The 22,823-nt window shown below is 32.8% G+C and overlaps 2 protein-coding genes across 6 annotated transcripts in view; one reads left to right on the top strand and one right to left on the bottom strand.

The window, feature by feature from the left end:
• The window catches only part of LOC125052711 (CUGBP Elav-like family member 3-B), a 447,174-nt gene extending 435,572 nt beyond the window's left edge, over positions 1–11,602 (top strand). For all 3 annotated transcript variants that reach the window (XM_047653702.1, XM_047653703.1, XM_047653704.1), the window contains 4 exons: positions 1,472–1,549; positions 2,632–2,808; positions 3,652–3,818; positions 4,242–11,602. In XM_047653702.1, the coding sequence (XP_047509658.1) occupies positions 1,472–1,549; positions 2,632–2,808; positions 3,652–3,779 (383 nt within the window). In that variant the 3' untranslated portion in view covers positions 3,780–3,818; positions 4,242–11,602. The remainder of the gene's footprint in view (positions 1–1,471; positions 1,550–2,631; positions 2,809–3,651; positions 3,819–4,241) is intronic.
• Positions 11,603–12,224: 622 nt separating this feature from the next.
• LOC125052469 (poly(ADP-ribose) glycohydrolase-like) lies at positions 12,225–21,921 on the bottom strand. Of its 3 annotated transcripts, none has more exons than XM_047653342.1 (12): positions 21,725–21,921; positions 21,369–21,655; positions 21,052–21,213; positions 20,470–20,579; positions 19,979–20,122; positions 19,325–19,407; positions 16,276–16,438; positions 15,432–15,562; positions 14,855–15,042; positions 14,188–14,428; positions 13,210–13,331; positions 12,225–12,535 (listed from the first exon to the last, which is right to left on the bottom strand). In XM_047653342.1, exons 1-12 carry the CDS (start codon positions 21,753–21,755, stop codon positions 12,266–12,268), a joined length of 1,932 nt encoding a protein of 643 aa, XP_047509298.1. In that variant the 5' UTR covers positions 21,756–21,921; the 3' UTR covers positions 12,225–12,265. The 3 variants fall into 3 exon arrangements, with proteins under 3 accessions (XP_047509298.1, XP_047509300.1, XP_047509299.1); XM_047653344.1 differs by having other exon boundaries at positions 21,369–21,646; XM_047653343.1 differs by having other exon boundaries at positions 21,369–21,921.
• Positions 21,922–22,823: the final 902 nt, after the last annotated feature.

Below are 22,823 nucleotides of genomic sequence, written 5' to 3'. Positions count from 1 at the left end.
CTTCAAATATGTAACTTAGACGCTTGCTTCTAGTATATTCATGTTTTAAATTGACCATTTATATCCATATATTAATGTAGCTATACGTATACAACATTTAAATTATTAAGATATATTTGGTCAACCTACGTATTATGTATAAAAGTGCTTCATCAATTTGCTTTTGCAACTACGATTAACTCGGAAAGAAAAAATCGTTTCCACGCAAAACAAATACAACGCAGATGTTAATTTGACAGCGGACAAATTAAACATTATATTGGTTATCGGAATTCAGTTTAATATTCTTCCCCCAACTGACTTTATTCTCTTGTTATCGTAAACTTCTTTGACAGTTCATTTGAATTCATTTCTCTACAATTGGAACCGACAGAGAAAAGCAGTTTATCAATCTCGATACAAAAACTCAATAAGCTCTTATAATTTCGGCTGTCAAACTTGAATCGAAGTATTTTTATCATATTCCGTTTTTCGTAATATTTGTAAATAAGTCATAAAGTGTGATTAAATGTCAGTACTCTGGGAGTGGTGGTTGTTATTTTAAAGAAATCTCAACCACGTATAATAGACAATATAACTATAATTAAAAACCCATAAAGATTATTTACAACATAAATTTACTTCGCGGTTCTCTTGATACGTTTTGTGACTTCAAATCAAATTCCTTTTAATAGACAGTTTTTCAAATCCCAATTAACACATTTTACTTAATGAAAACAAGGTTTGCATGTCGATTTCATATCGCTTATATCTTTTTGCATTCTTCGCTTCGTAGTATGTGTTTTTGTGTGATGCATTGATGTTTTATTTGCATTCAACGTTCCTCACATTCGATATTTTCCACGGCTTAATGTACTCAAACAGATAATATTATAATTGGTACTTTTATTTTTACACTTCGTTGCAAATAAAAGAAACACAATACATAAAAATTATAAGGGATGCAACGGGCGGCCTTATCGCTAATAAGCGATCTCTTCCAGGCAACCCTATTTAAAGGGAAAAACTAAAAAAAAAAGAAACATGATGCGTGCGAGAAGTGCAGAACCAAATTTTATATAAAAAATATATATATCGAACCTTAATCCAAAGTAATACAAAAAAAAAATTTTAATAACAGACTAAAAACTTAAAAGGTAATCTTACAAATTCATGAACAGCGAATAGTGATGTAAAAGGAAACATAAGAATTATACAAGTCACGATTGATGAGGATAGGATAAGGTAAAGAAATTATTATACAGAAGAGTTTTAAAAGGTGACAGAGAGGTAGCCAATCGTACGGAGTCGGGCAGCGTTCCACAACTAAATGGCGGAGATCGTAAATGAATGAATTGTAGCGACGCGTTTATTGTTATCAAAATTACATGCTTTTTCGAATAAGTTTGGCATCCGTTATTGTATAGTAGATGCATGTACACGCGATATAATCGGTGTTCATTGTGAAAATGTGCAACTTAATGTTTGACAGCATACCCAGCGGTTTACGGACAGTTTCCGCAGCCCATACCACCCCCGATGTCGACCATTGCCCCGGCGCAAAGAGAAGGTAAGTGGAGTCTTGAGCTGTGCCCATCATCTCTCTACAGCAACATTTACTATATCTACCATCATATACATCTTTCATCTATCAGTAAAAAATAAGGTTGAAGCATTAATAATAAATCATTAATAATTTTGGTATGTTTAAATTTTTTCTAACATTAAGATATTTTACATTTTTTTATCATGTAGAAACAAATTTAGTTAACAGCAATACCTGAAAAATAATAAAGCAATAATGTAACGCGAGTTACATTGAAATAATTGAAATGGTTCATGGTTAAATGTTGCTTTGTTTAAAATAAGTAAATTTTACGTTTGCTTTGAAAGTTCAATTTCAAAGTGCTCACGAAGTTAGTTGCTGTAATATCGCTGTTGCATCTCTGTTCAGTGTTTCAATGTCTTGTATATTGTAAGTAGTTCATTATTCTTCGTATACATCATTTTTCAAACTTGTATAAAATATGGCGGGATTACTAGATTTCAACTTGGCTAGACTCAAGGTATTTTGTTGAGTTTATCTTCTAAATCATCCATCATTAAAAATATAATTTAGAACCACTGTTATTTCCTAGTGCCTTATATGAATTATATTTTTTTATAAGACGTAGCCGACAACGACTACATTGATTAAAACTTATTTGCAAGCAAACAAATTTGTTAATGTACATGTTTTCAGCAAGTGTTTACACTTCTATTGTGTGAAGAATTAGAAGTATACGTATTTATACTTCTAAAGCGGGCCATAGACGGGCGGCATGTTGCAGTCAAGACCGACTGCAATATGCGGTCGCCGCACGGCGATCTGCAGTTTCCATACAAAATTCATATTCGCAATACACGGACCGCTCGAGCAGTTCCTCAGCAAACCGCATATTGCAGTCGGTTATTAATTCTTTCTTTTATTTTTTAATTATCAAGCTTGTGAGGCTAACTTTTATCTTTATTCAAAACTAACAATACATTCGATAATATCTTTAAGAAATTTGATACGTCAAAATTGTGAAATAAAAACCACCATATTTTCTAACCAATATTTAATTATAAACAATAAAGGTGTTCAGAGGCAGATTTGTGAGTTCTTTAAAGATTTTCTTATGTTCCCAGGCTGCTCGATCTCAGGCCCTGAGGGGTGCAACCTCTTCATCTACCACCTCCCTCAGGAGTTTGGTGACGCGGAGCTAATGCAGATGTTTATGCCCTTCGGGAACGTGATTAGCAGCAAGGTGTTTATAGATCGCGCTACTAACCAAAGCAAATGTTTTGGTAAGTGCATTCTTCCTTTTCACACATTGATGATTGAACTGACTTAAGGCTCTGTCCCTGCACCAATTGTAGGTATTTGAGGGAGTGAAGCAGAGGATGTGGTGGATGGGTAGTAAACGGGTAGCTTAAACCTACAGTCATATATTTAATCAATTTAATTACCACAATGTTGGTATGCAGATGTTATGGAAAAAGAAGGCACATAACATATAAATAAAAATATTTTTTTAAGCAATAGTAATATTTCACACAATATTATAAAGAGGAAAGATTTGATTGTTTATCTGCATTAAATAGGCTCCAAAAGAACTGGGCCGATTTGACCATTAGGGTCTTTCTTACATTATCCGTGATAAACTTACTTTACTTTTATTTACTTATTATCATTACATGTAAATTACTTTTTCAATTATTCAAATGGCATTCAAAAGTTTAACAGAAATTTTCAAAATTGAAATTTAAGAAACCTCTAAGTGACTTAAATACACCCAAAAAATTTGGCTAATGGTTCCTGTATTGAGTGTAGTTTGAATTATAACCAAAAATTCCATATTACACGAAATACACGTCAAAGTACAAGCAAAGGAGCAAAAGCTAGCTAGTATTTCATATTCTAGTTTTTAAAAATCAAATTATAGTGTAATAAAACAATACAAAGAAAAAACAATAATTAGTGTACTAAAATGAACAACCACTAGTGTCCTCGTCTTAGTACAATATTATATATATAATATATATTAGTGTTCATTTTAATATACTAAATATATATATATAATTAGTATATTACTTATAATATTAAATATCAGTTAAATTTATCGATGTACCAAAAAATTTTTTTTCCAGGATTCGTGTCATTTGACAACCCTGCATCAGCCCAGGCGGCAATTCAGGCAATGAATGGCTTCCAAATCGGCATGAAACGGCTAAAGGTCCAGCTCAAGAGGCCCAAAGACGCCAATAGGCCCTACTAACACGAAATGTCTTTGTTGCGCGTCTGCCCACCTCCGCCGGTAACTTCTTACAAATATCTAATTTACTAGACTTCGGTTCTCCTATATCACATCTATACGATCAAAAACTAAAACAGTCGCAAAGAGATCGTAACAGACCTAGAATAATGTAACGTCCAATATAATCAAATGCATTAATCAAAACTGCGTTGAAATCTTAAGTAAAAGCCTAACAGAAGAAAAACACCCGAAAGTTGGCAATTTTTCTACTGATTTTCACAAAATATTCTTAAGCTACATGCCGACACCTATATACAATACATGAAAGAGTTAAATTATAATATAAAAAGGGAAAATTTCATTCATAATTATATATTTTCACTTTAGAATGTTAAAATCTGAATTTGAATAACATGCTCACATGTTTTCGTTACCAATGTAACCAATACTTTATTAAAGTATAATATATGAATATCTTTCCAGAGGGCAGCAATGGGCACTTTCCGGCCTCGGCGAGCGAACTCACGCAACTCGAACACTTTTAATGAATTTAACAGACAAGTGTATAGCAAATATCAGTAACATCTTACTAAACTAAACTAAAGCCACCGAGGCGAGTATACTATATTAGTTAAAAGTAATTATCTATTGATCAATGCGTAGAAAGCTTCATTCTTATCATTATCGATTAATCATTAAATTACTCTATTATATTATTATACAATTGATTAACTTTGATTAAATTATTATTATTATTATTAAAAATGACACGTTATAAAAATTTTGTCATTCGTAATCATACTTCTACTTCTAAGTACTTAAACGTTTAACTGAAACTTTTAACATAAAATTTATTATACTAGTTATTTGCTTGAACTAAGCCAAACTGAATTTATTAAGTAAGTTGAAAATGTAAGAAAAAATGTATTTTAATTATTGTATATTAAGTAGTCTTAACTGGTCACACCCGTCTCTTTGTATTGTTGTTTTGTTCGTAGCGTAGATGGCGCTGCATTGAACGCGCGTTTGTTCTACGTTTTGTTAGGCGTAGGTCATTGACAAAGATACGGTGTTGACTTTTCGCGAACACTGTTGTCTCTTTCAAGATTCAATTATTGATTACATTAAGTACCGGTATTTACCACTATTGGCATAATATATTATCCTATATTTTGTTATACTTATTATGTGTGAGTGTCTGATATAAGCTGTTACGCTAGGCTGTACCATAATTCTGAGGCACTCATCTTACTTTAAATTCTTTGTTTCATCCTTACAAAATTCCTAAAACTGTAGGTACATGATTGATATTACGTAGTCAATCCACGATAACTATGTATGAAACAACTATAAAATTGGTAGAGCCATTCTAAAATTAAAACTGTAACATAAATAAAGCAAAAGCTCAATTCGGAACCAACAGACTCAATTATTGCCAACCGAAAGTGTTCAAATTGTGTCTTTCAAACATATTAACAAAATTGTACATATGTCTAGATATATATCAGCTTTCGAGTTTATCATTTTCAGTTGTGGTAAGCCTAGCGACCCAATTACCATGTTAGTGAATGTTAATATTTAACAATTATTATGCAATTGTTATAAACATAAATGTTGTAAACTCTGTGTACAAATCAAAGTGCACTTCAACATAAAAAAACACAATAAGGCCTTTGTTTCAAAGATCGTTTATGTGTTGTAAATTCCAAATGGGCTGTGATATAAAACTAATATATCAACATAATGGATTGTACAGGCCGTTCGTCTTTGCATGTTATATTTCGCTCTTTATCGCTCACACACTTTCTAACTTTCTAAAGAAATTACACTTTAACCCCTTTACTAAAATACTTGAAAACTACAAACAAACACCCTACTTTGTATAGTTAAAGATACGATGTTCTCCTGAAGGAAACCGAATTAGCAACATCGTAGATAGCATTCAATCTATTAGTCATAATACTTTATTATCGGAGAATTTCAATTTGCAACATCGAATCTTTAAAATGTTTCCATATTTCAGACCAAGTCTGTGAGCGATTATCTCGCCAACGCGACGTCAATTGAAGGAGCGTGCTTTTTCATTTTAATTTCGTGGATGTGTGTAATGTGTACCTTATACATAAATTATGAACAATTGATGTTAAGATGTTAATACAACTGAATGTCTAAGGAGACAACAGTGACCAAAGCGAAATACAAAATTAGGGTAATTTCTACTGAAAATAGAGTCATAATCAAAATGTACCAATATACATTTAAATACTGAGATACCTTAGATGTAAACACATGCGCGCGGGCGGAAACTAAACTCCGGTGTGCCGGTGTTGCCATTTAAAAAAACAACAGCTTGAAAATACTAGTCGTGTCGCACTCAACACGATCATAGTCATTTTTGAAGCCTGTATAAAATGTAAATAGAAGTAATGATAGATATGGACAGTGTTTTTAACACACTAAGTTTTGAATACTTATGCTAAATACCAAATATTTTTAAATGAAACGTAATTTAAAAAAGGTATTTGGGCCCCCTACGGCGAGTATCATGCAGAAATTACTGCAAATACACTTAGTTACTACAGTATATTTTCTTCTATGCTAATCGATTACGTATATGGCAAGGAGCATACAAAATAAGTTTATGAACTGAATAAATAATCCTATAAATATAGAGCCAAATATCACGATCAATTTTAAGCTTAAATGTGAAACTTAAATTACAAAGCAACGCTTTCTTGTCGAAAAACCGTAAATTTCCGTCCGCTTATGTATAACGCAATTTTAGAAAATCGCTTCTTTCAAATATATTATTTCTGCATAATACTGCTCATGTGATAAGGCTCAACATGGTATAAACACATTTGGACGGTAATAAGAAAATGGTTGAAGATATGAATGAGGGGCAAATAATGTTGCATTTATTAAAAGAAAATATGAACAAATTTAATAAGAAACGACATAGATAAATTTAAAAAATACTATAAATTATAAAAATAATATTAATTTAAAAAATAATAATAGTAATATATCCATTTTTAAACAAGTATCCTTTTCCGTACAGTAGATATTACCACAGAATAGCAAGATATTCATAAGAGATCTCATGTACGACATTGTGCAGAATATTTTATTTAAATAATCAAATTGTGCGTTTGAAATATCAAATTATCCAGATGTGTTTATATCATAACTGCGTGCGGTCGCCAATTATGCCACCGCCGCCCTAGTCAAATATTCATTCATCACAAACATAGATTTTTATATTTACACAAAATAATTATTATATGGAATATAGTATTCTAGTTTAAGACGATTATGATTTAACGATAAGCTGTAATTTGGGAGCGAATCGTATTTCCCCGCAACTTGCTGAAGCTTTATTTAATATTAAAAAAATCCTATCTAGAATTGAAACATAAATTGTTCTGTTGTGATCGAAACTATGTTAAATATTATTATAGTCTTTTGTTACAAAAAACATTTGCATGAATTGTTTTTTTGGATGTATCTATCTCCTTCGCGGCGTGTAATACGATTTGGCTTTCAAAGTTTAAAAATGCAACGGAGGCAAGAAGTACTAACCAATAATATTACGTAGTTAGTTGTAGTAGCTATCCTAGTTCTTTTATATTATTAGGTACACATCTTAGTGCAATACATTGTTACGCTTTTTAAATTGTTTTAAGCGTTCTTATGTTTTAAAAACTTTCTATTTATTTATTTTATATTTGACGGTTTTGTACAACGGCAAAAGCACTTAACACGTCACGATTTTTGGACGTAGCATTACAAGTGATCGTAATTTAATATTTTTATCTTGAGAAGTCTTCATGTTAACATTATGCAGTCGAAGTCGATATGCATACGAAACCATATATAGAAATATCGGACGCAACTTGCCAGCTAATCTAATGTCCGCTTGGCTATTATATATTATAATATATAGTCAGAACTAAATGATGCCAAATCGGAACGTATACTTACTTCTAGTGTAATGATTATAATATTATTGATTATATCATCTCGTGGATAAGATAGGAGTAGCGGGCTCGATGGATGGCTACTGAGTACGGAGCGACACGTTTGTTACAGTTAATTATTAACTTGTACTTTATAATACTTATATTGATGAAACAATTCTAAATCCTCCAAAGTATATTATGTGCCGTAACGCATAGTTGATAATAAATTAAAATGTGTCCTTTCTGAATATATAAAACAATCGCCCGTAAAGTGATTCTAGGATACAGGGTATGCTTTGCAATTAAATGTATCTAAATGTTTTGTAGGCAATTTTCGCCTCAATCTGACTTCGGCCTTTCTCAGGTTCCGCAGCCACGGAATAGATATCGATCTGCAGACAACCGTTATCACATAACAATTATCAAATATATGGTACTAGAATTACTATAGCATAATGGTGACATAAATTGTCGTCATGCATCGGCCTCCCTAGTGGCGGCGCCCGCGCCGCTTCTCTTTCGGGTCCACTGTAGTTTGTGGAATTTTTATACTCTGTCGTAAATATTGAAGCATTACAAAACTCTTATCCTAATTATACTCGCAAACTTATTGGACTTGCACTTGCTTGAATTGAATAATGCAGTTAGTTTTTATAATATAAATAAAACATGTGTGTATTCGTTTTGGTTGTCTTCGTAATAATTATAATTTATCTTTTAAAATCATAAGCTAATTAATTCCGTCTATAATTAAGTAACTCATATATTACAGGAAGGATTATTTGTTTGGATGTACATATTTGTCATGCCATCTAAAATTCAACAATAAAAACTAATAAATTGTTTGACAATCGTTTACTATGTGACAGTTACACATAATTTGTCGTTCGTTAAATTCCATTAAAGATGATATGTGAGCGCTCTTAAAAGAAAATATTTCGCACATGTAAGGTTTAAATAAGTTTGTTGAATGATGATGGATCGTTATTTAGATTGAATAATTATCGGACGGTGTGAAATCAAGACACGACTTTATGTTTCATCAAATACTCGCGTCGCGGTTGTATCGTATCAGTTACGTGTCGCTACGGTTAACTGCGCTTAATCCAATCACCGTTCGATTAGATTTTAAGATGAATGCCAATACTTTTATTAAAACAAAATTAGGATTCGAAATAATTATGTAATCATATATCTATTTATATTATTAATATATTAAAATAATATGAAGAGAGGCGCATAGTGCTTTTATAAATGTAGATCCTAGTAAAATGCAAAACGATCTAGTCATATCTTCTTCTTTGATTGATTTCATTTGCTTAGCATAGTTTAGCTTCAAGCATACTTTAACTATTTCAAATACTTGAGGTTTTTTTTATTACAACATTGCTTTGACAATTGTATCTATTATTCGCTGCCTCTGACTTTAAAAATACAGCATATATTATTTAATCGATTAAGGTATAATTATGTATCATTTTTGATAAGTTATCCAGAATATTGTTTCGTATATTCAAAATCTTAGGATAAGTATAATTCGTAGAAATAGAAGAGAGATGGATAGCTTAGCCAAAGATAAGAGTAGAAAAATTAAACCACGTAAAGAGATACATTGTCATGTGTTACGGTGATGGAAAAATACATTTACAAATATGAAAACGCCGTCCTTATCTCTTTCAAGAATAAGGCCAAAAATAAATATTGAAACAAGTGTATGCTGAATGCTTTGATTTCAGAATCTTCAAATTTATTCAAAATCTATTGTTTTATTACATGCTTTTGATATAAGTCTAGGATCGTTTATAAATGCGAAGATACGTTGTCTTTATCACCTCGTTTTCTCGTCCTCTTATTCTATTCTATTGATCAAAGATGGTAAAAATGTTCCGACTATATATTTACCACAATTGCGTATCGCGCCTCTAGCAGTTTTGCGCACATTAACTTTGGCACTTTAAACTGACAGGGGCTTGAGACAAAATCACTTTGCTACAGGCGTGACCCACTAACAATGGTCACGTGACGTCGACTAATGTCATTCCTTGGCCCCAGATTTCGGGCCATCAGATCATGGCGATTATCTCATTGTAGGCTCTGACGCTAATAGCGATCCTGTTAACCCAGAATTATCAAGTGCCATAACTAGTTATACTCAAACTGTAAATAATCATAATGTAATTTGACATCATATCTAATTTAGGAGCTTACTAGCCTTTTGCCCCGAGTCTTCTCGGGCGGGTGACAGGGTGTCGCTGTATATATCTAAGGAAATCTCTAAGTACCACTTATCGCTTTTAGAAAACTGAAAACAGGGCGATTCATCCCAAATGATTCTTTTACTCTATAAAATAACACCATTACCTTGTTTGATGTTCAATTGAGATTTTATTTACTTCATTACTATAATCACTTAAAACTTAGAGATAAAAGTTTCACAATGTAAATACCTATCTTAGACGATATCATTTTCTCAATTGAAACGCAACAAATATTAACGTACATTTGTCTATACATTGTTCTGGATAACTTATGGTAATAGTTTAAGCGTATACAATTTGCTCTGAAGTTTCAATCATTACTAAAGTTTTATGCGAACTTTGAAAGACCTTCTTTAATGAGAGCAAATTGTATAGTAATAGCTAGTGGTAAAGGAGATACCTCAGTAGGTATATGTGATACGCTTGAAACCATCGTCCATAAAGCCTACGTATCTTTCAAACTCGAACTGGTTACACTTGCCATCTTTTCCTTGCAACCGATAGTTAGGGTAAATTGTATATCGGTAATCCATATTTATACAAATAGATTTTCAAATAGCGAATAATCGCTGAAGGGAATTGTATAGGAATTGCCAGAACCAACCAATCGCTTGTGAAATAAAAACTGAAATTATTTTTGCATTTTAGACTATAGTACGTAATTAATTTAACCATCGTTCTGTGTAAGAGAAATATTTTTTCTCGTCTTATTGATCGATTTGTTGTTATTCAATAGAATAAATCGCTTTTTGTATGAAACAGCACATAATATTTTTGAGAGTACAAACATGATATGGATTGTTAATTTGTATCTCAAGTAGTTAAAGGGAATTGGTGTAACTTAGCTAGTCGATTAATTGTTTAAGAGGGCACAGTATTTTTTTCTTATTTAATAGGCTAACACTTCTAATAGAATGGAAATAATACATGTAATATAACTGCGACTGTCCTCAATTTAAAAACTTTTGTATTCTAGTGGTTGTTAATAGCTGTCTTATACTGCACAAAGATTCACACAGCCCAATTAGTTCATGTATGTGTGTGACAGTTGACAGTTTTTGTATATTGCCATTAGGAACAATTTATTTTGCCATGAGTTTAAAATTGTCAATTGGGATCGTAATAATTTGCGTTTTTTGGAACATTTAGACGCAAACAAATCGATTCCAATGTTATGTATAAAAAACCAACGTACGTTAAAATTGTTATCGGACTATACACTTAACTAGATAATGAAATAATTGAATAATGTTCCCTTGAAGCATTTGATAGCTAGGCTATTTGGTATATCATAAAAATATTGTTATATTTTGCCAAAGATTGTAAAATAAGAGAATTATGATCACTTTTTGAAGCGTCGCTAGATAATATTATTTTTAATTTATAGTAAAATTCATACTGTACCTAGGCAATTGACTGCATTTGTCACTTTATATGAAACAAATACAATAATGTTTTGCCTACTTTGCATGTTTAGTTGATAATCCTATTATCGAGTTATCTATATTATGTATCAAAACATATTTGAAACTAAATAACTATTCAATTATTTATTATTATACACTTATTACGTTTAGTATGCTAGAAATATGAGGAAGGATAATAAATAATTTTAATTATATTACTCGGGCCTTTTATTACGAATACTATTAATTCGTTTAGCCATTTTTATATATAATAACAATGTACCTTGGAATGATTGTCGACAAATTTCTCGAGATCAAAGAGTAATATCCAGACAATTATTTTTGATTTGAATTAATTATGTACTTGAAATATTCCAAAATAGGAAATAGTAAAGTTTCATCAATACCGGTTCATCAGCAGATTTTGAGATGTGTACATCCATATATTTCTGGACGGAACATAAAACAGGTAAATGTTGACAGGTAACGGTTATTTTAAAGCCGTTATAATTTTTCAATTTTATAATTATACTATGATCCTTCAAAGTGATGTTTCAATGAGAAACACAGCGTACCGTGAGTCTCTCACAGATAATCGTCAGGATCAATTCACTACGCAATAAGAAAATCCGTGATTTTGGGGATTTAACCAGTATTCTCAGTTAATTAATACTATTGATATTTTATGTAGTGGTATACTATTTTATGGATTTATTTATAATACTATAATTTGAATATACTTTATGTAACGAAAAAACTAGTTACCTACAATAAAGCAATATTCAGAGATAAAAATACCATCAAGATGAAAGATAGGTAACGAAAATTATAAAAATCATATACATTTCAATTTCTTTATTGATACTAAACATCTATCTAAATCAACTCTTCTTTGCAAAGTAGTCTGTGATTTTTTTTGACACTCTTTTTTTGATATCTGGCGACACTGCGACATCCATTTCATCACCCCGCGGTCCGGTTAAGTTCAAAGTACCACTATTTGCATCGATTTTTTCCATTTCGGAAAATAGACGCATACTCTGACTGATTGTTAGGGAGTCTGCCTCAACGCTGTCCTCTTTGTCGTCAGAAAATAAATCTGGCGATGTTTGTAATAATACTTCATCTAATTTGCTCGACTGTGAGTCGTCCTGTCGAAAAGTCGTTATTAGTAAATATATTTTAATCTAAGTCAAATGTCACTAAATGTGTAGGGGCTGTTCGAGAACGCGATAAAATCGAAAAAGATTATACAAAATATGTTCCATTTTTCCCATCATTGAATGATTCATAAATAATATATGGAACACTGTCATTTTACAACTAACTTTTATTTATATAACATAGTTTATTATAATTTGTCTCTCGCTGTCTACAATTGGCGTAAACTTCTCGAAACATCGACCTATGTATAATATAGTAAATTATTATAGTCCGTTGACAAATATATTATTTTAATTAATTAAAGGAAGTGCAAATTAACGTTCTTACAAACCATAATCTAAAGTAAAACATAAGGTAAACTAAAAAAAACAATTACGATACTAAGGTTAATTTAAAAAGCTAAATAATAGGCATCTCATTATCAAAGTCTTGTCAAAAATTCCCTCGCTAACATTATATTTAACAACAAAAACCCGAAGAAGGTTTATAAAACGACGTATTTCTTTGCCCCAAAATTTTTTGGCAATTTAATTGATATCACGTAACATTATAATTCAGGCCTGTCATTGGCTTAGTGACTCTCACATACATTCTGTTAGATTAATTTAATGCTTTCATCCGAATTTTTATGGATTAATTTTAAAATAAATTAAGCACTCACAATAGAGATATTGTCTTTGGCCACGGGCTGTTCTCCAAATTCTTGTTCGAAGAAAGAAAGCAACGTGGTTTCCTCAACATTACATGTATCACAGTACTTTAGAAGCATTCTGAAAAGCTGACCTAAAAAAAATATTTACGGTCAACATACCGCCTTAAGAAAAGCTTTATTCAGGAGACGAAGACTAATAAATAACATGTACATATTGGTATGTTATCTAAATCTGGCGGCTTCAACACATTTATATTCAGTCTTGTCACACTGAATATGCATCATGAAAAGACTGTCCGTCTCTCTCGCGCTCCGTCAAGCTTATGAGTATAAAAGAGACAGTTATTGTTTTGATTTTGCTACTGTTCATGTTGATCTTTTTTCTCATTATTATTTAGTCTGTGATTGTTTACTTATTTGGTTGGAGGTTAGAATACTTTGAAAAATATGTCTTATGAAATATATTCCGTCTAAACATTACCAGGACAATCTCGTGAAATGGTGTACAATGTTTTTAATTATTTTAAGCATCTTAATAAAAACGGTTTAATGAATAAATGTAATTTTTAATTTGACATTAGATGCGACTGGTGTTTCTAAGAGGAGTATTGAAAAAATTGTTAGTGAAGTAAAAGTGAAGTGTGTTGAGCTAGATGGAGCTTATGTCGAAAAATGAAAAATTATTTACACAAACTACTCTTTTACGTTCTTGGTCGGGCTTAGAACTTTTGGATCCACCCTCGTATGCACATAATATTTATATGTATTTGACACATTTTTATTTATTTACAACCCACCCAACCTTACTAAAACCAGAGTAGACTAAATATAGCTTGGCAAAAAAGTCATATTTTTGAACATACTGTATAGTGAAATTGCATTAGTGTGAGTACTGTGAACGCGCCAGCTTTCGATAACCGATCTATGATTGTATATTTATGTAGTTGGTTTATAGAATTAATATTTATATTGAACTTTCTCACTCACCAACAGTAACATGATGCTTAGTAAACATCGCCCAAGCCCGTTCAATGTAATCTCTCAACTCCGTGTCGTGGAAAGTGCAATAAGCCATTGGACGTTGCGCCTGCGCACAACTCATCATTTGTACTAAGGACTTTAGCGTTGCCGTCCCACCGAATGCCCCACATCCCCAATTACCAGTTGCTATCCCGGGGTATTGTAGACCCGGTTCTGCGATAGTGTAGCTCGAGAAACCCACCCAGGCCTGGAGTCATTAATATAGTAATAGAATTAACACAATAAACGAAATTCTTAACAATTTTTAAGCTATTGCATAGCTTCTATCGCGGGCCTCGAGCGTGGAGACCGAATCCATAAATTCCGTAACGAAAAAAACCTTACGCGTTAGAGCGGGACAGAACGCATACTGCGTATTCACATCTCTCTGACGAGATCCGTGCAGCCGGTGCGCGTTAGAGTGAGACAGACTATATAGGCGAGTTAGTCTGAGTCTGGTAGAGTGGTAGATTGAATTAATTTATCAAAGAAAAAACTTGAATTAATATCAAAGAAAAAAAAATACTGCATAAATAAATAATTATAATTGCATAAGTTGAAAAAAAATATTATGCAATAGCTTTACCGCGGCAGTCCCCGAGTGCAACACGTTTTTTCTAAAGATTTCTAATACCTTATTCAAATCCCGTATCATCGAAGCCTTCTTCCATTGATTGGATCTGACTGTATATGGGATGGCATCCATCGCGAGAACAGCACAGCGTCTTCGACCAGAGGAATCAAAAGGTGTGGAGTCTATGTGGTCTCCTGACCAGTGGAAGGTTGATCCGTACCCTGTGTACTCACTATACCTTTCGCTACCTATAAACATTTATTATTAACTTATATCATGAAATTATCTTTTACTTGCATAAAATAAATTATTTATGTTTAAACCAAATCTTAAAAAAGCCTTGGCAGTTTACTGAAAATCGCTAGTAAATTGATAATCTTTTTCCTAAATATATAATAATATAACTTTCTCTTTTCATCACAGAGTAAGCACAAATTGACAGAAGAAGATGAAAGAGCACTATAGTTAATTAGACTGATTTAGTTTTTATAAGGGGTTCATTCTTTTTTAATATTATGTGAAAGGAAAAAAAAAAGAAAGTCCATTGGTGTGTAACCATAATTCGAAAACACGACCTCAGCGGTGAGACTCGCACGCCTAAGCCAACACTATACCTTTACAGAAATGTAATAGTCACCAATAATTATCAAAGTCTCGTTAGCAGCTAAGACTTCGGTGAAAAGCATGGACAGCATCAGCTCTGGACATATCACGAATCTAATTTCTTCCTGAACACAACCTCCTCTCAAAACTCCACCGCCAAGAAACCTAAAAAAAAAATATTTTTATATTTGGTAAATTGTATATCACAATGTATAATTAGCAATATATATGGATAGATAACTTGTAGACTAATATTAATGTCTATTGTGTAATCTGTATTTTTTTTTTACAGAATATGTTAGTTAAGGACACTCATTGCGGCAAGTGCGTTGGCGACCTGTTAGGAGTTGGTACGCTCTTTTTTTAAAGGATCCTACGCAAACTCGCAATTGTGGAACGCCGGACGTCGAGATAATACGCTTTGAATAAATAAATCTGTCAGTCTACATATCAGTTCAACAAGGTGTTGAACATTCCAAGCGTGATGAAGATCATATAATAAATACTCATATTATATGCGATTCATCCCACATTGCTTAGCGACTAGATTAGGCATTCTTTGCATACACTGTGAACTGAGACCACAAAAGTTTCCTAAGAATGATTTACATAAGGAAGAGATTATTGGCATTATTAAAAATAGTTTTTGATTGTATGCAAATAATTAATTACAATTAAATAATCAAAGACTGGAAAAGGAGTCATTATAGTCAATAAAGTTCAGTTTACATTTGAAAAATTAAATAAATAAATATTAATTATTATTCTCTTACAATAAGTGTAACATAAATTCTATTATTATTTGTATTTTGTTAGATGGGAGAGAGACTAAGAAACTTTTACATAAAATGTTGCATACACCAAAAAACATTACTCACTTGTTAGCAAAATCAACTTGTATCAGTCCCGGTAGATCTTCAATAATAACTTCTGAATCAACATGCACAGGCAGTGTTGCCAGACTTACTGATGAATTCTCCCAATCAGGACAATGTTTAGGAGGAACTGAACGGCGGCTGAATGTAATAACACCCGTCGGTACTACTCTGGAACAGGTGTTGTATAGTCATTTGACAACATTTATGTCTCAGGCCAATAGCGCACTAGCGGCCAGGCCGCAGCGGCCAGGTCGCGGCGGCCATCGAGATAGAAACCATAGTATGAAATCGCCATAAAGCACGCGCACCTGGCCGCACGCGGCCAGCGGCCAGCAAGATCGAAGCGACGCATTTGCGGCCAGTGTTTTTTTTTTTTTTTTTTTTTTTTTTTTTTTTTTTTTTTTTTTTTTTTTTAATTGCTAGTAGGCCTACCTCCCCGGCGACTTAAGCCCCGGGGCCGAGGAAGCTAAGCTAAAATAAGCTTTTCATGGTCGTTTTAATTTATTGATGTAAAAGAAACAGTATATACATTGAACGTGGGTAAGGTGGCTGAGGGTTGGTTTTGCTATAGGATACAATTCTTTTCCCTCAACCACCTGAATAGAGTCCGCGTCTTAAAACTAATCTTAGAATAATATTTATTTGTGTACAGTTGCATAATATAAAGTTGAATTTAAATCTTATTTATGTAACAGTAGGCTATAATAATGGTAACGTTTAACAAAGGTAAATGGAATTAATGTATTGTAAACTATAATATAAAAGTACAAATCAAAGGTGAGTTTAACACTTATACAATGTTAAGGATAAGACACGGGTAGGTTGTTGAGGGTCGGTTCTGCTATTTGATACAATAACCGACCCTCAGCCGCCCGATTTAAGTCCGCTACTTAACACGATAATTAAATTAAAATCTAGATATAACAGTACGAATCAAAGGTAAATTCTACACTAAAACAATATTAAGTACAATTCAAAGGTGATGCGGCCAGTGTTTGGTCGCTGGTCACTGGGATCAATTGCTTTGTAGTTAAATAAGCAGTGTGCGCGCACTAGCCGCGGCGGCCGCACGTATTGTGGAACTACAGCGTGTTTTGTAATCATTGCGATGTCTTTCGACACGGAAAGATTTATAACCGAGATTGAGACAAGGAGGGCGTTGTGGGCATGTCCTGTGAAGACTATGCCAACCGTGACTTAAAGAGGATGATGTGGGAAGAGATTATAGAAATATTATAATAAATTTGTAGTTGGCATCGCATATAGCCATCAGCACAATAGAGAAATAGTTTTTGGATCCAATATTTTTTCCTTTTCTTTTTCTGCTTCTTACTGACATACAAAAGCACTGCTATTTCCTCAACGTCCATTTTGAAGCGCGCTGTATAAGCAACTGTCTATCGTAGCCGCCTTTTTGGCCGCGTTGCAAGTCGCAACCCCTGCGGCCGGGCCGCGCGTCTGGCCGCTAGTGCGCTATTAGGGTAAGCTGGGTATCGATTACGCGCTCCTGGCGCGCGCGCCATGAATGACCGCTCCGAGAGTGCGTTCCGTGAAACGCGTTCCAAATATTTGAAGTATATCAACTAAGCGCGCCTGGCGCGCGTGCCAACTGTTCCAGTGTTCGACCCTTCATCATGGAAGCCAGTCAGCTTGGCTTTTAGATACTCTCAATTTTTCTCTTCTGTACGATGATAGGAGCACAGTCATTTTTTTCTTTAATTCCGGCATAGGGACTCCCATTTCACTACTGATTTCTCTCCAAGCATCTTCTCTAAGCAATTTATTATGAACTATATACGAAGATTTTTTGCTATTCCACAGTAGTTTTTTTGTACCATACAGTTGTATTAATTTACGGCAACTTTGGTTATCCATTGGTTGGGAGCGCAACAAACACAAAAAAATACGATATGTCCGTCCCAACTGGCGCGCGCGCCACGTTTGATGCGGGGTAAAAAACCGACACCCGTCGGAACGGACCGCTCCGCGTTCGGGCGCTCCAACGAACACATTGGCGCGCGTTCCAAAGTGGTATCCATTGCGCGCGGCTGGAGCGCGCGCCAATGTTGGCCCTCTTGGAGCGCGTAGTCGATACGCGGCTTTATCATCATGATGATAAAACATTGCTTTTGTAATAATAACCATTCCAACTTTGAAAAATATGTGTTTAAGGTTGACTTAGAATATATTTACTTTATACAATTATCTTCTTAAAAGATATCAAACAATTTAGTCAACCATATTTTATTTTTAGTACAATTTGGAGAAATATATTGACTATTTAATACAAATATAGACTATTACTCGGAACATAACATACAATAAATTTCTTAACAATTTGTCAAATTACTATTTGAAAAGTTCAAACTCCCATAAACAATGAAGCACGGAAATTACTGTGTGCTGTTGTTTGCCATATTTCTTAACAACTAAGCCAGATGTGCCAACTAAGACCAATATATCCATATCATTAACTTAAACTGATCAAATAAAGCATACTGCTGTGGTATCTTAAGCTTCAAAAATATAGACTATCTACAAATTAGTATGAACTTCTTTGGCATGTAGATATTTCTAGATTATTTATTGTAACACATTGTGCGTACTTTGAATGACTTGACTATATTATATTGTTAATATGAATATTAACAAAATTCTCAACTGTTTCATGAATTTTAAAGCTACTGTTATGGACAACAAACAATGTAATTTTGAAAGCTGGTGAACGAAGCTGGCAGCCAGGAAACGGTCGGCGGGTGCGCAGGTAGCAGAAGGGTCCGGTCCCTTTTATCCGTGTATTTTAGGCTTTAGTTTTAAGATATTATTTGTATACTTGTTACATAGATTTACGCAGCCGTGCCAGACGGACGTTAGTCATAAGCTTGCTTTGCTTTGTAATTTTGTTTTACTATGACTAATAATCGGAATATTTACAACTGCACTTAGAGTTTCATTTCGAGCGTCGTTCAGATCGAGCCATTGTACGCTTATAGCTACATAGATGCTGAAAAACCCACGGCCAAAATATAATATGTAATAAAGCAATTACCTTTACTACAAACTCTCCTGAAGTAGTGACAAATACTTTTGAGCTTTTCCAAGACATGTTCCTTTGGCATGAGGTTAAATAGGCTGAAAAGAAATTTAGTCCCATATTATGTTTTGTTTTAGCATTAATTTGTTTTAATTTAAGCAAAATTATATTGATTATTGAAGTTGATACTTCTTTAGGCGCGTTATGAAAAATTGATGAGAGTGAAATTTTACGATGCGCGCGCACCGTGACACAAAATTAACAGAATGATGTTGCACACGAAAGATGCAATGGCATTGGACATTATTTAAAAACAACATTCGAATAATAATAGAATTTATGTTACACTTAATGTAAGAGAATAATAATAAATATTTATTTATTTAATTTTTCAAATGTAAACTGAACTTTATTGACTATAATGACTCCTTTTCCAGTTTTTGATTATTTAATTGTAATTAATTATTCGCATGCAATCAAAATCTATTTTTAATAATGCCAAAGAAGTATAACTTCTTACGCGCGTACATAAGTACACGCACCCTTTTTTTTTTAAATAAAATATCTCCTTTTGCTTATTTTTTTAGTCATAATTATTATTTTAACTGCTGCAATATGTGATTTTCTGTTATAAGTATCTAGTCATATTAAATAAATTAGTGATCTCACTTTGAATAATTGATGAATGGATAGTTGGCATATTCAGCAGATGTTCTTCTCGAATTTCTTCTAGGAAATGTGCAGAAAAATGCATTAGCCAGTAAACTTGACACTTGTTGCTGACTAAGAGATATAGAATGATTTTCTCTTTGTCTGAAAGAGGTAACAATAATTGCACAATGTTAATCATATATGAAAGGAGTTTTATATAATACTAGTGGACCCCACAGACGTTGTCCTGCATGATATTTCAAGCTATTAGGATATTAAAGTATGAAAGTACCGACCTCAGCGCCACCTGCCAGGCTGATTTGTGAATCTAAACCATTCCCAGATCCCCTTGAACACACACAAAAAATTTCATCAAAATCGGTCCAGTCGTTTGAGAGAAGTTCAGTGACATACACACTCACAGAAGAATTATATATATAAAGATTACACAATAGTAGCCTTAGTTTAGTATATTGCACTTCCTTATAAATGAAGGAAATTATATTTACTTGAGTAAAGGTATAGCTGTCTGAATCAATTTAGGAAGATCCAGTGCCAATTTAGCCATCTGTGGTAAAGTCACATTAAAGAAGTATTTTGTTTCTTCCTCTTCTAAGTACTGAAAAATTATTCATGTCATAAAAACTAAGAAACTTTCAAGCAGAAAGTCCTATATTACATATATTAAGCATCACAAAAATTTCCCTCACTATTGATATATTACTGAGCAACATTACCCTTTGGTAGTTGATTTATTATTAGAAATGACGCAAATATATGTAAGGAAAACATAATATATTTTCCTATACAAACTCTTAACTATATTGTATTTTATATTATAATCTCTTTTGTAATGTTGTCTTTGCCGTCTGATCGACAATGTTTAATTTATGTCATTTAACATAATATATAGAAACGCAATTGCGCCTTATTTATTCCCAGTAAAAGCGATTGATACTATTATATATAATTAATAAAAATCATGCAATAATTATTTTTCATAGTAAAGTAGAATTATTAACCTTTGACTTAAGATAACCACTAATGGATATCACATCAGGGCAACAGGATAACTTAGTTAAATTACTTACTTCATCAAATAAATAGTGCAAAGAAGAAAATGTCCAAATATCTTTAAATTTTGTATTATATGTTATAATTGCTGCTGCTAAATCTCTAACATTTTTTATAGGTTTAGATAAAGTTTCCTCAATAATTGCCCATCTTTCTTTTAATATTTTACACCCAGAGTCCTGAAAGAACAATAATAATAATAATATTTAAAAAAACATTATAAATATATTTTTGTTTATTAAATAATTGAATATATAGGTATAAAATTATAATTTAAAAAAGTCATAAGAGTAAACGATAAAACCGTTACATAAAAACAAAAAAAAAATCTTACATCAGTTATTGGATATAAGCTTTGTCGCGAGCATGGCATTCTAACATGATCCTGATCCCATTTATCAGTGCCAATGTGAGGTTTTGGTGGTCTTTCCATGTCTCCATTATGAAGTATATGATGCAAGACAGCATGGTTAAATGCTGGTTGAACCAACGGAAATTCTGGTGATCCCCATGGCGAATCTGAACCGTATATCTGCGATAATGGGATTCCTCGCCACGAATGATCAACAGACATGGCTCTTGAAACCATTTTGTTTCTAAAACTCACTTTTCCTGCAAATACTTTAATGACACAAAGACTCATTCAGAACCACATATTATTTTAAGAATTAACTACGAAAAGATACGCACTTTTTATATATAACACGATAATTCGTATCATAAATAATAAATTTCGAATAGTTAAACGGACAAGTGTTAAAGAGCTTGAAAAGGAACAAACATAACTTTTACGAAACTCTCTTATAATATATAATAACTAATAAGCAATGTTTTTCTTATTACTTTCCTCAACATTTTGTAAGATAATTTTTTTTTATTATAATATTATGGCCTGGTAACGAGGCCTTTAATGCATTTGTAAGATAATGATCGAGTGGATCGATATTATCGATACATCGATATTAATACCGAGTTCCAAAAATTTCACAAACAAATCACAATCACAGAACACAATTTCACAGATATTGATCGTGTAATGTCCTGCTTCTTGGAGTGTTTTACGGCTCACCAACACCACAACACTTGTACAAACGTCTTACACACAACCGCTCCGTTCGGGTGTCAGATTACGACTGACTGTCTGACAAGTGACGTAGGCGCATGAGACAACCAAGCAACACTTTATTTAGTCAATACACTACATCCCTTTTTTGTTTTATTTGTTTTTATTGATTATATCTCTCTGATTACTCATTAATGTAACTTGGATGTAATGTGATGGATTTTACATGAATCAAACATAATTAATGAAATTAAAGTTTTATGCAGCTACACTAGGGTTAAGTTCCGACATTGATTTCTCGTCGTTAACTTCATTTCTTTTAGACATTCCATTCCCCTTGTACTCTTTTCAAATGTACAACGTCCCTTCTTCGAGTTTGACCGGTTTCATCGTTTCTTACCGTGATATCTCCTCCTTTCGTGATTTCCACCGTGTTTGTTTCTGGATGTATTAATTTTATTTTTATTTATTTCCTTTATTCATATTTTTATATACACTATGTCTCCTGGTATTAAATCACATTATCCAGCCTTCCGTTTATCGTATCCGATTTCTTTTCCCATTTGTTTCCTTTTTTTTTTTTTTTTTTTTTTTGTATATCCTTAACCTCAGTGTCTTGCGATGTCCTCTCTATTGTATCGTTTACCATAGGTAATTTATCTCTTAACTTTTGAAGAAAAGTTCTGATGAGGTTCTTCCAGTAACAGAATGTGTTGTACATGGTTA

This window comes from Pieris napi, chromosome 9, assembly GCF_905475465.1.
Source record: "Pieris napi chromosome 9, ilPieNapi1.2, whole genome shotgun sequence".
Classification (NCBI taxonomy): Eukaryota; Metazoa; Arthropoda; class Insecta; order Lepidoptera; family Pieridae; genus Pieris; species Pieris napi.
Note: the sequence above shows the minus strand (reverse complement) of the source record. Positions and strands in the feature narration are given on the sequence as shown.

Bases quoted from the DNA above. Each gene is read 5' to 3' on its own strand.
- LOC125052469 (XM_047653342.1), bottom strand. From the start codon at position 21,755: ATGATACGAATTATCGTGTTATATATAAAAA. The intron at 21,656-21,724 runs GTGCGTATCTTT...GTGTCATTAAAG, and splicing joins TATCGTGTTATATATAAAAA to TATTTGCAGGAAAAGTGAGT. The intron at 12,536-13,209 runs GTGAGTGCTTAA...ACTTTTCGACAG, and splicing joins CCAAAGACAATATCTCTATT to GACGACTCACAGTCGAGCAA.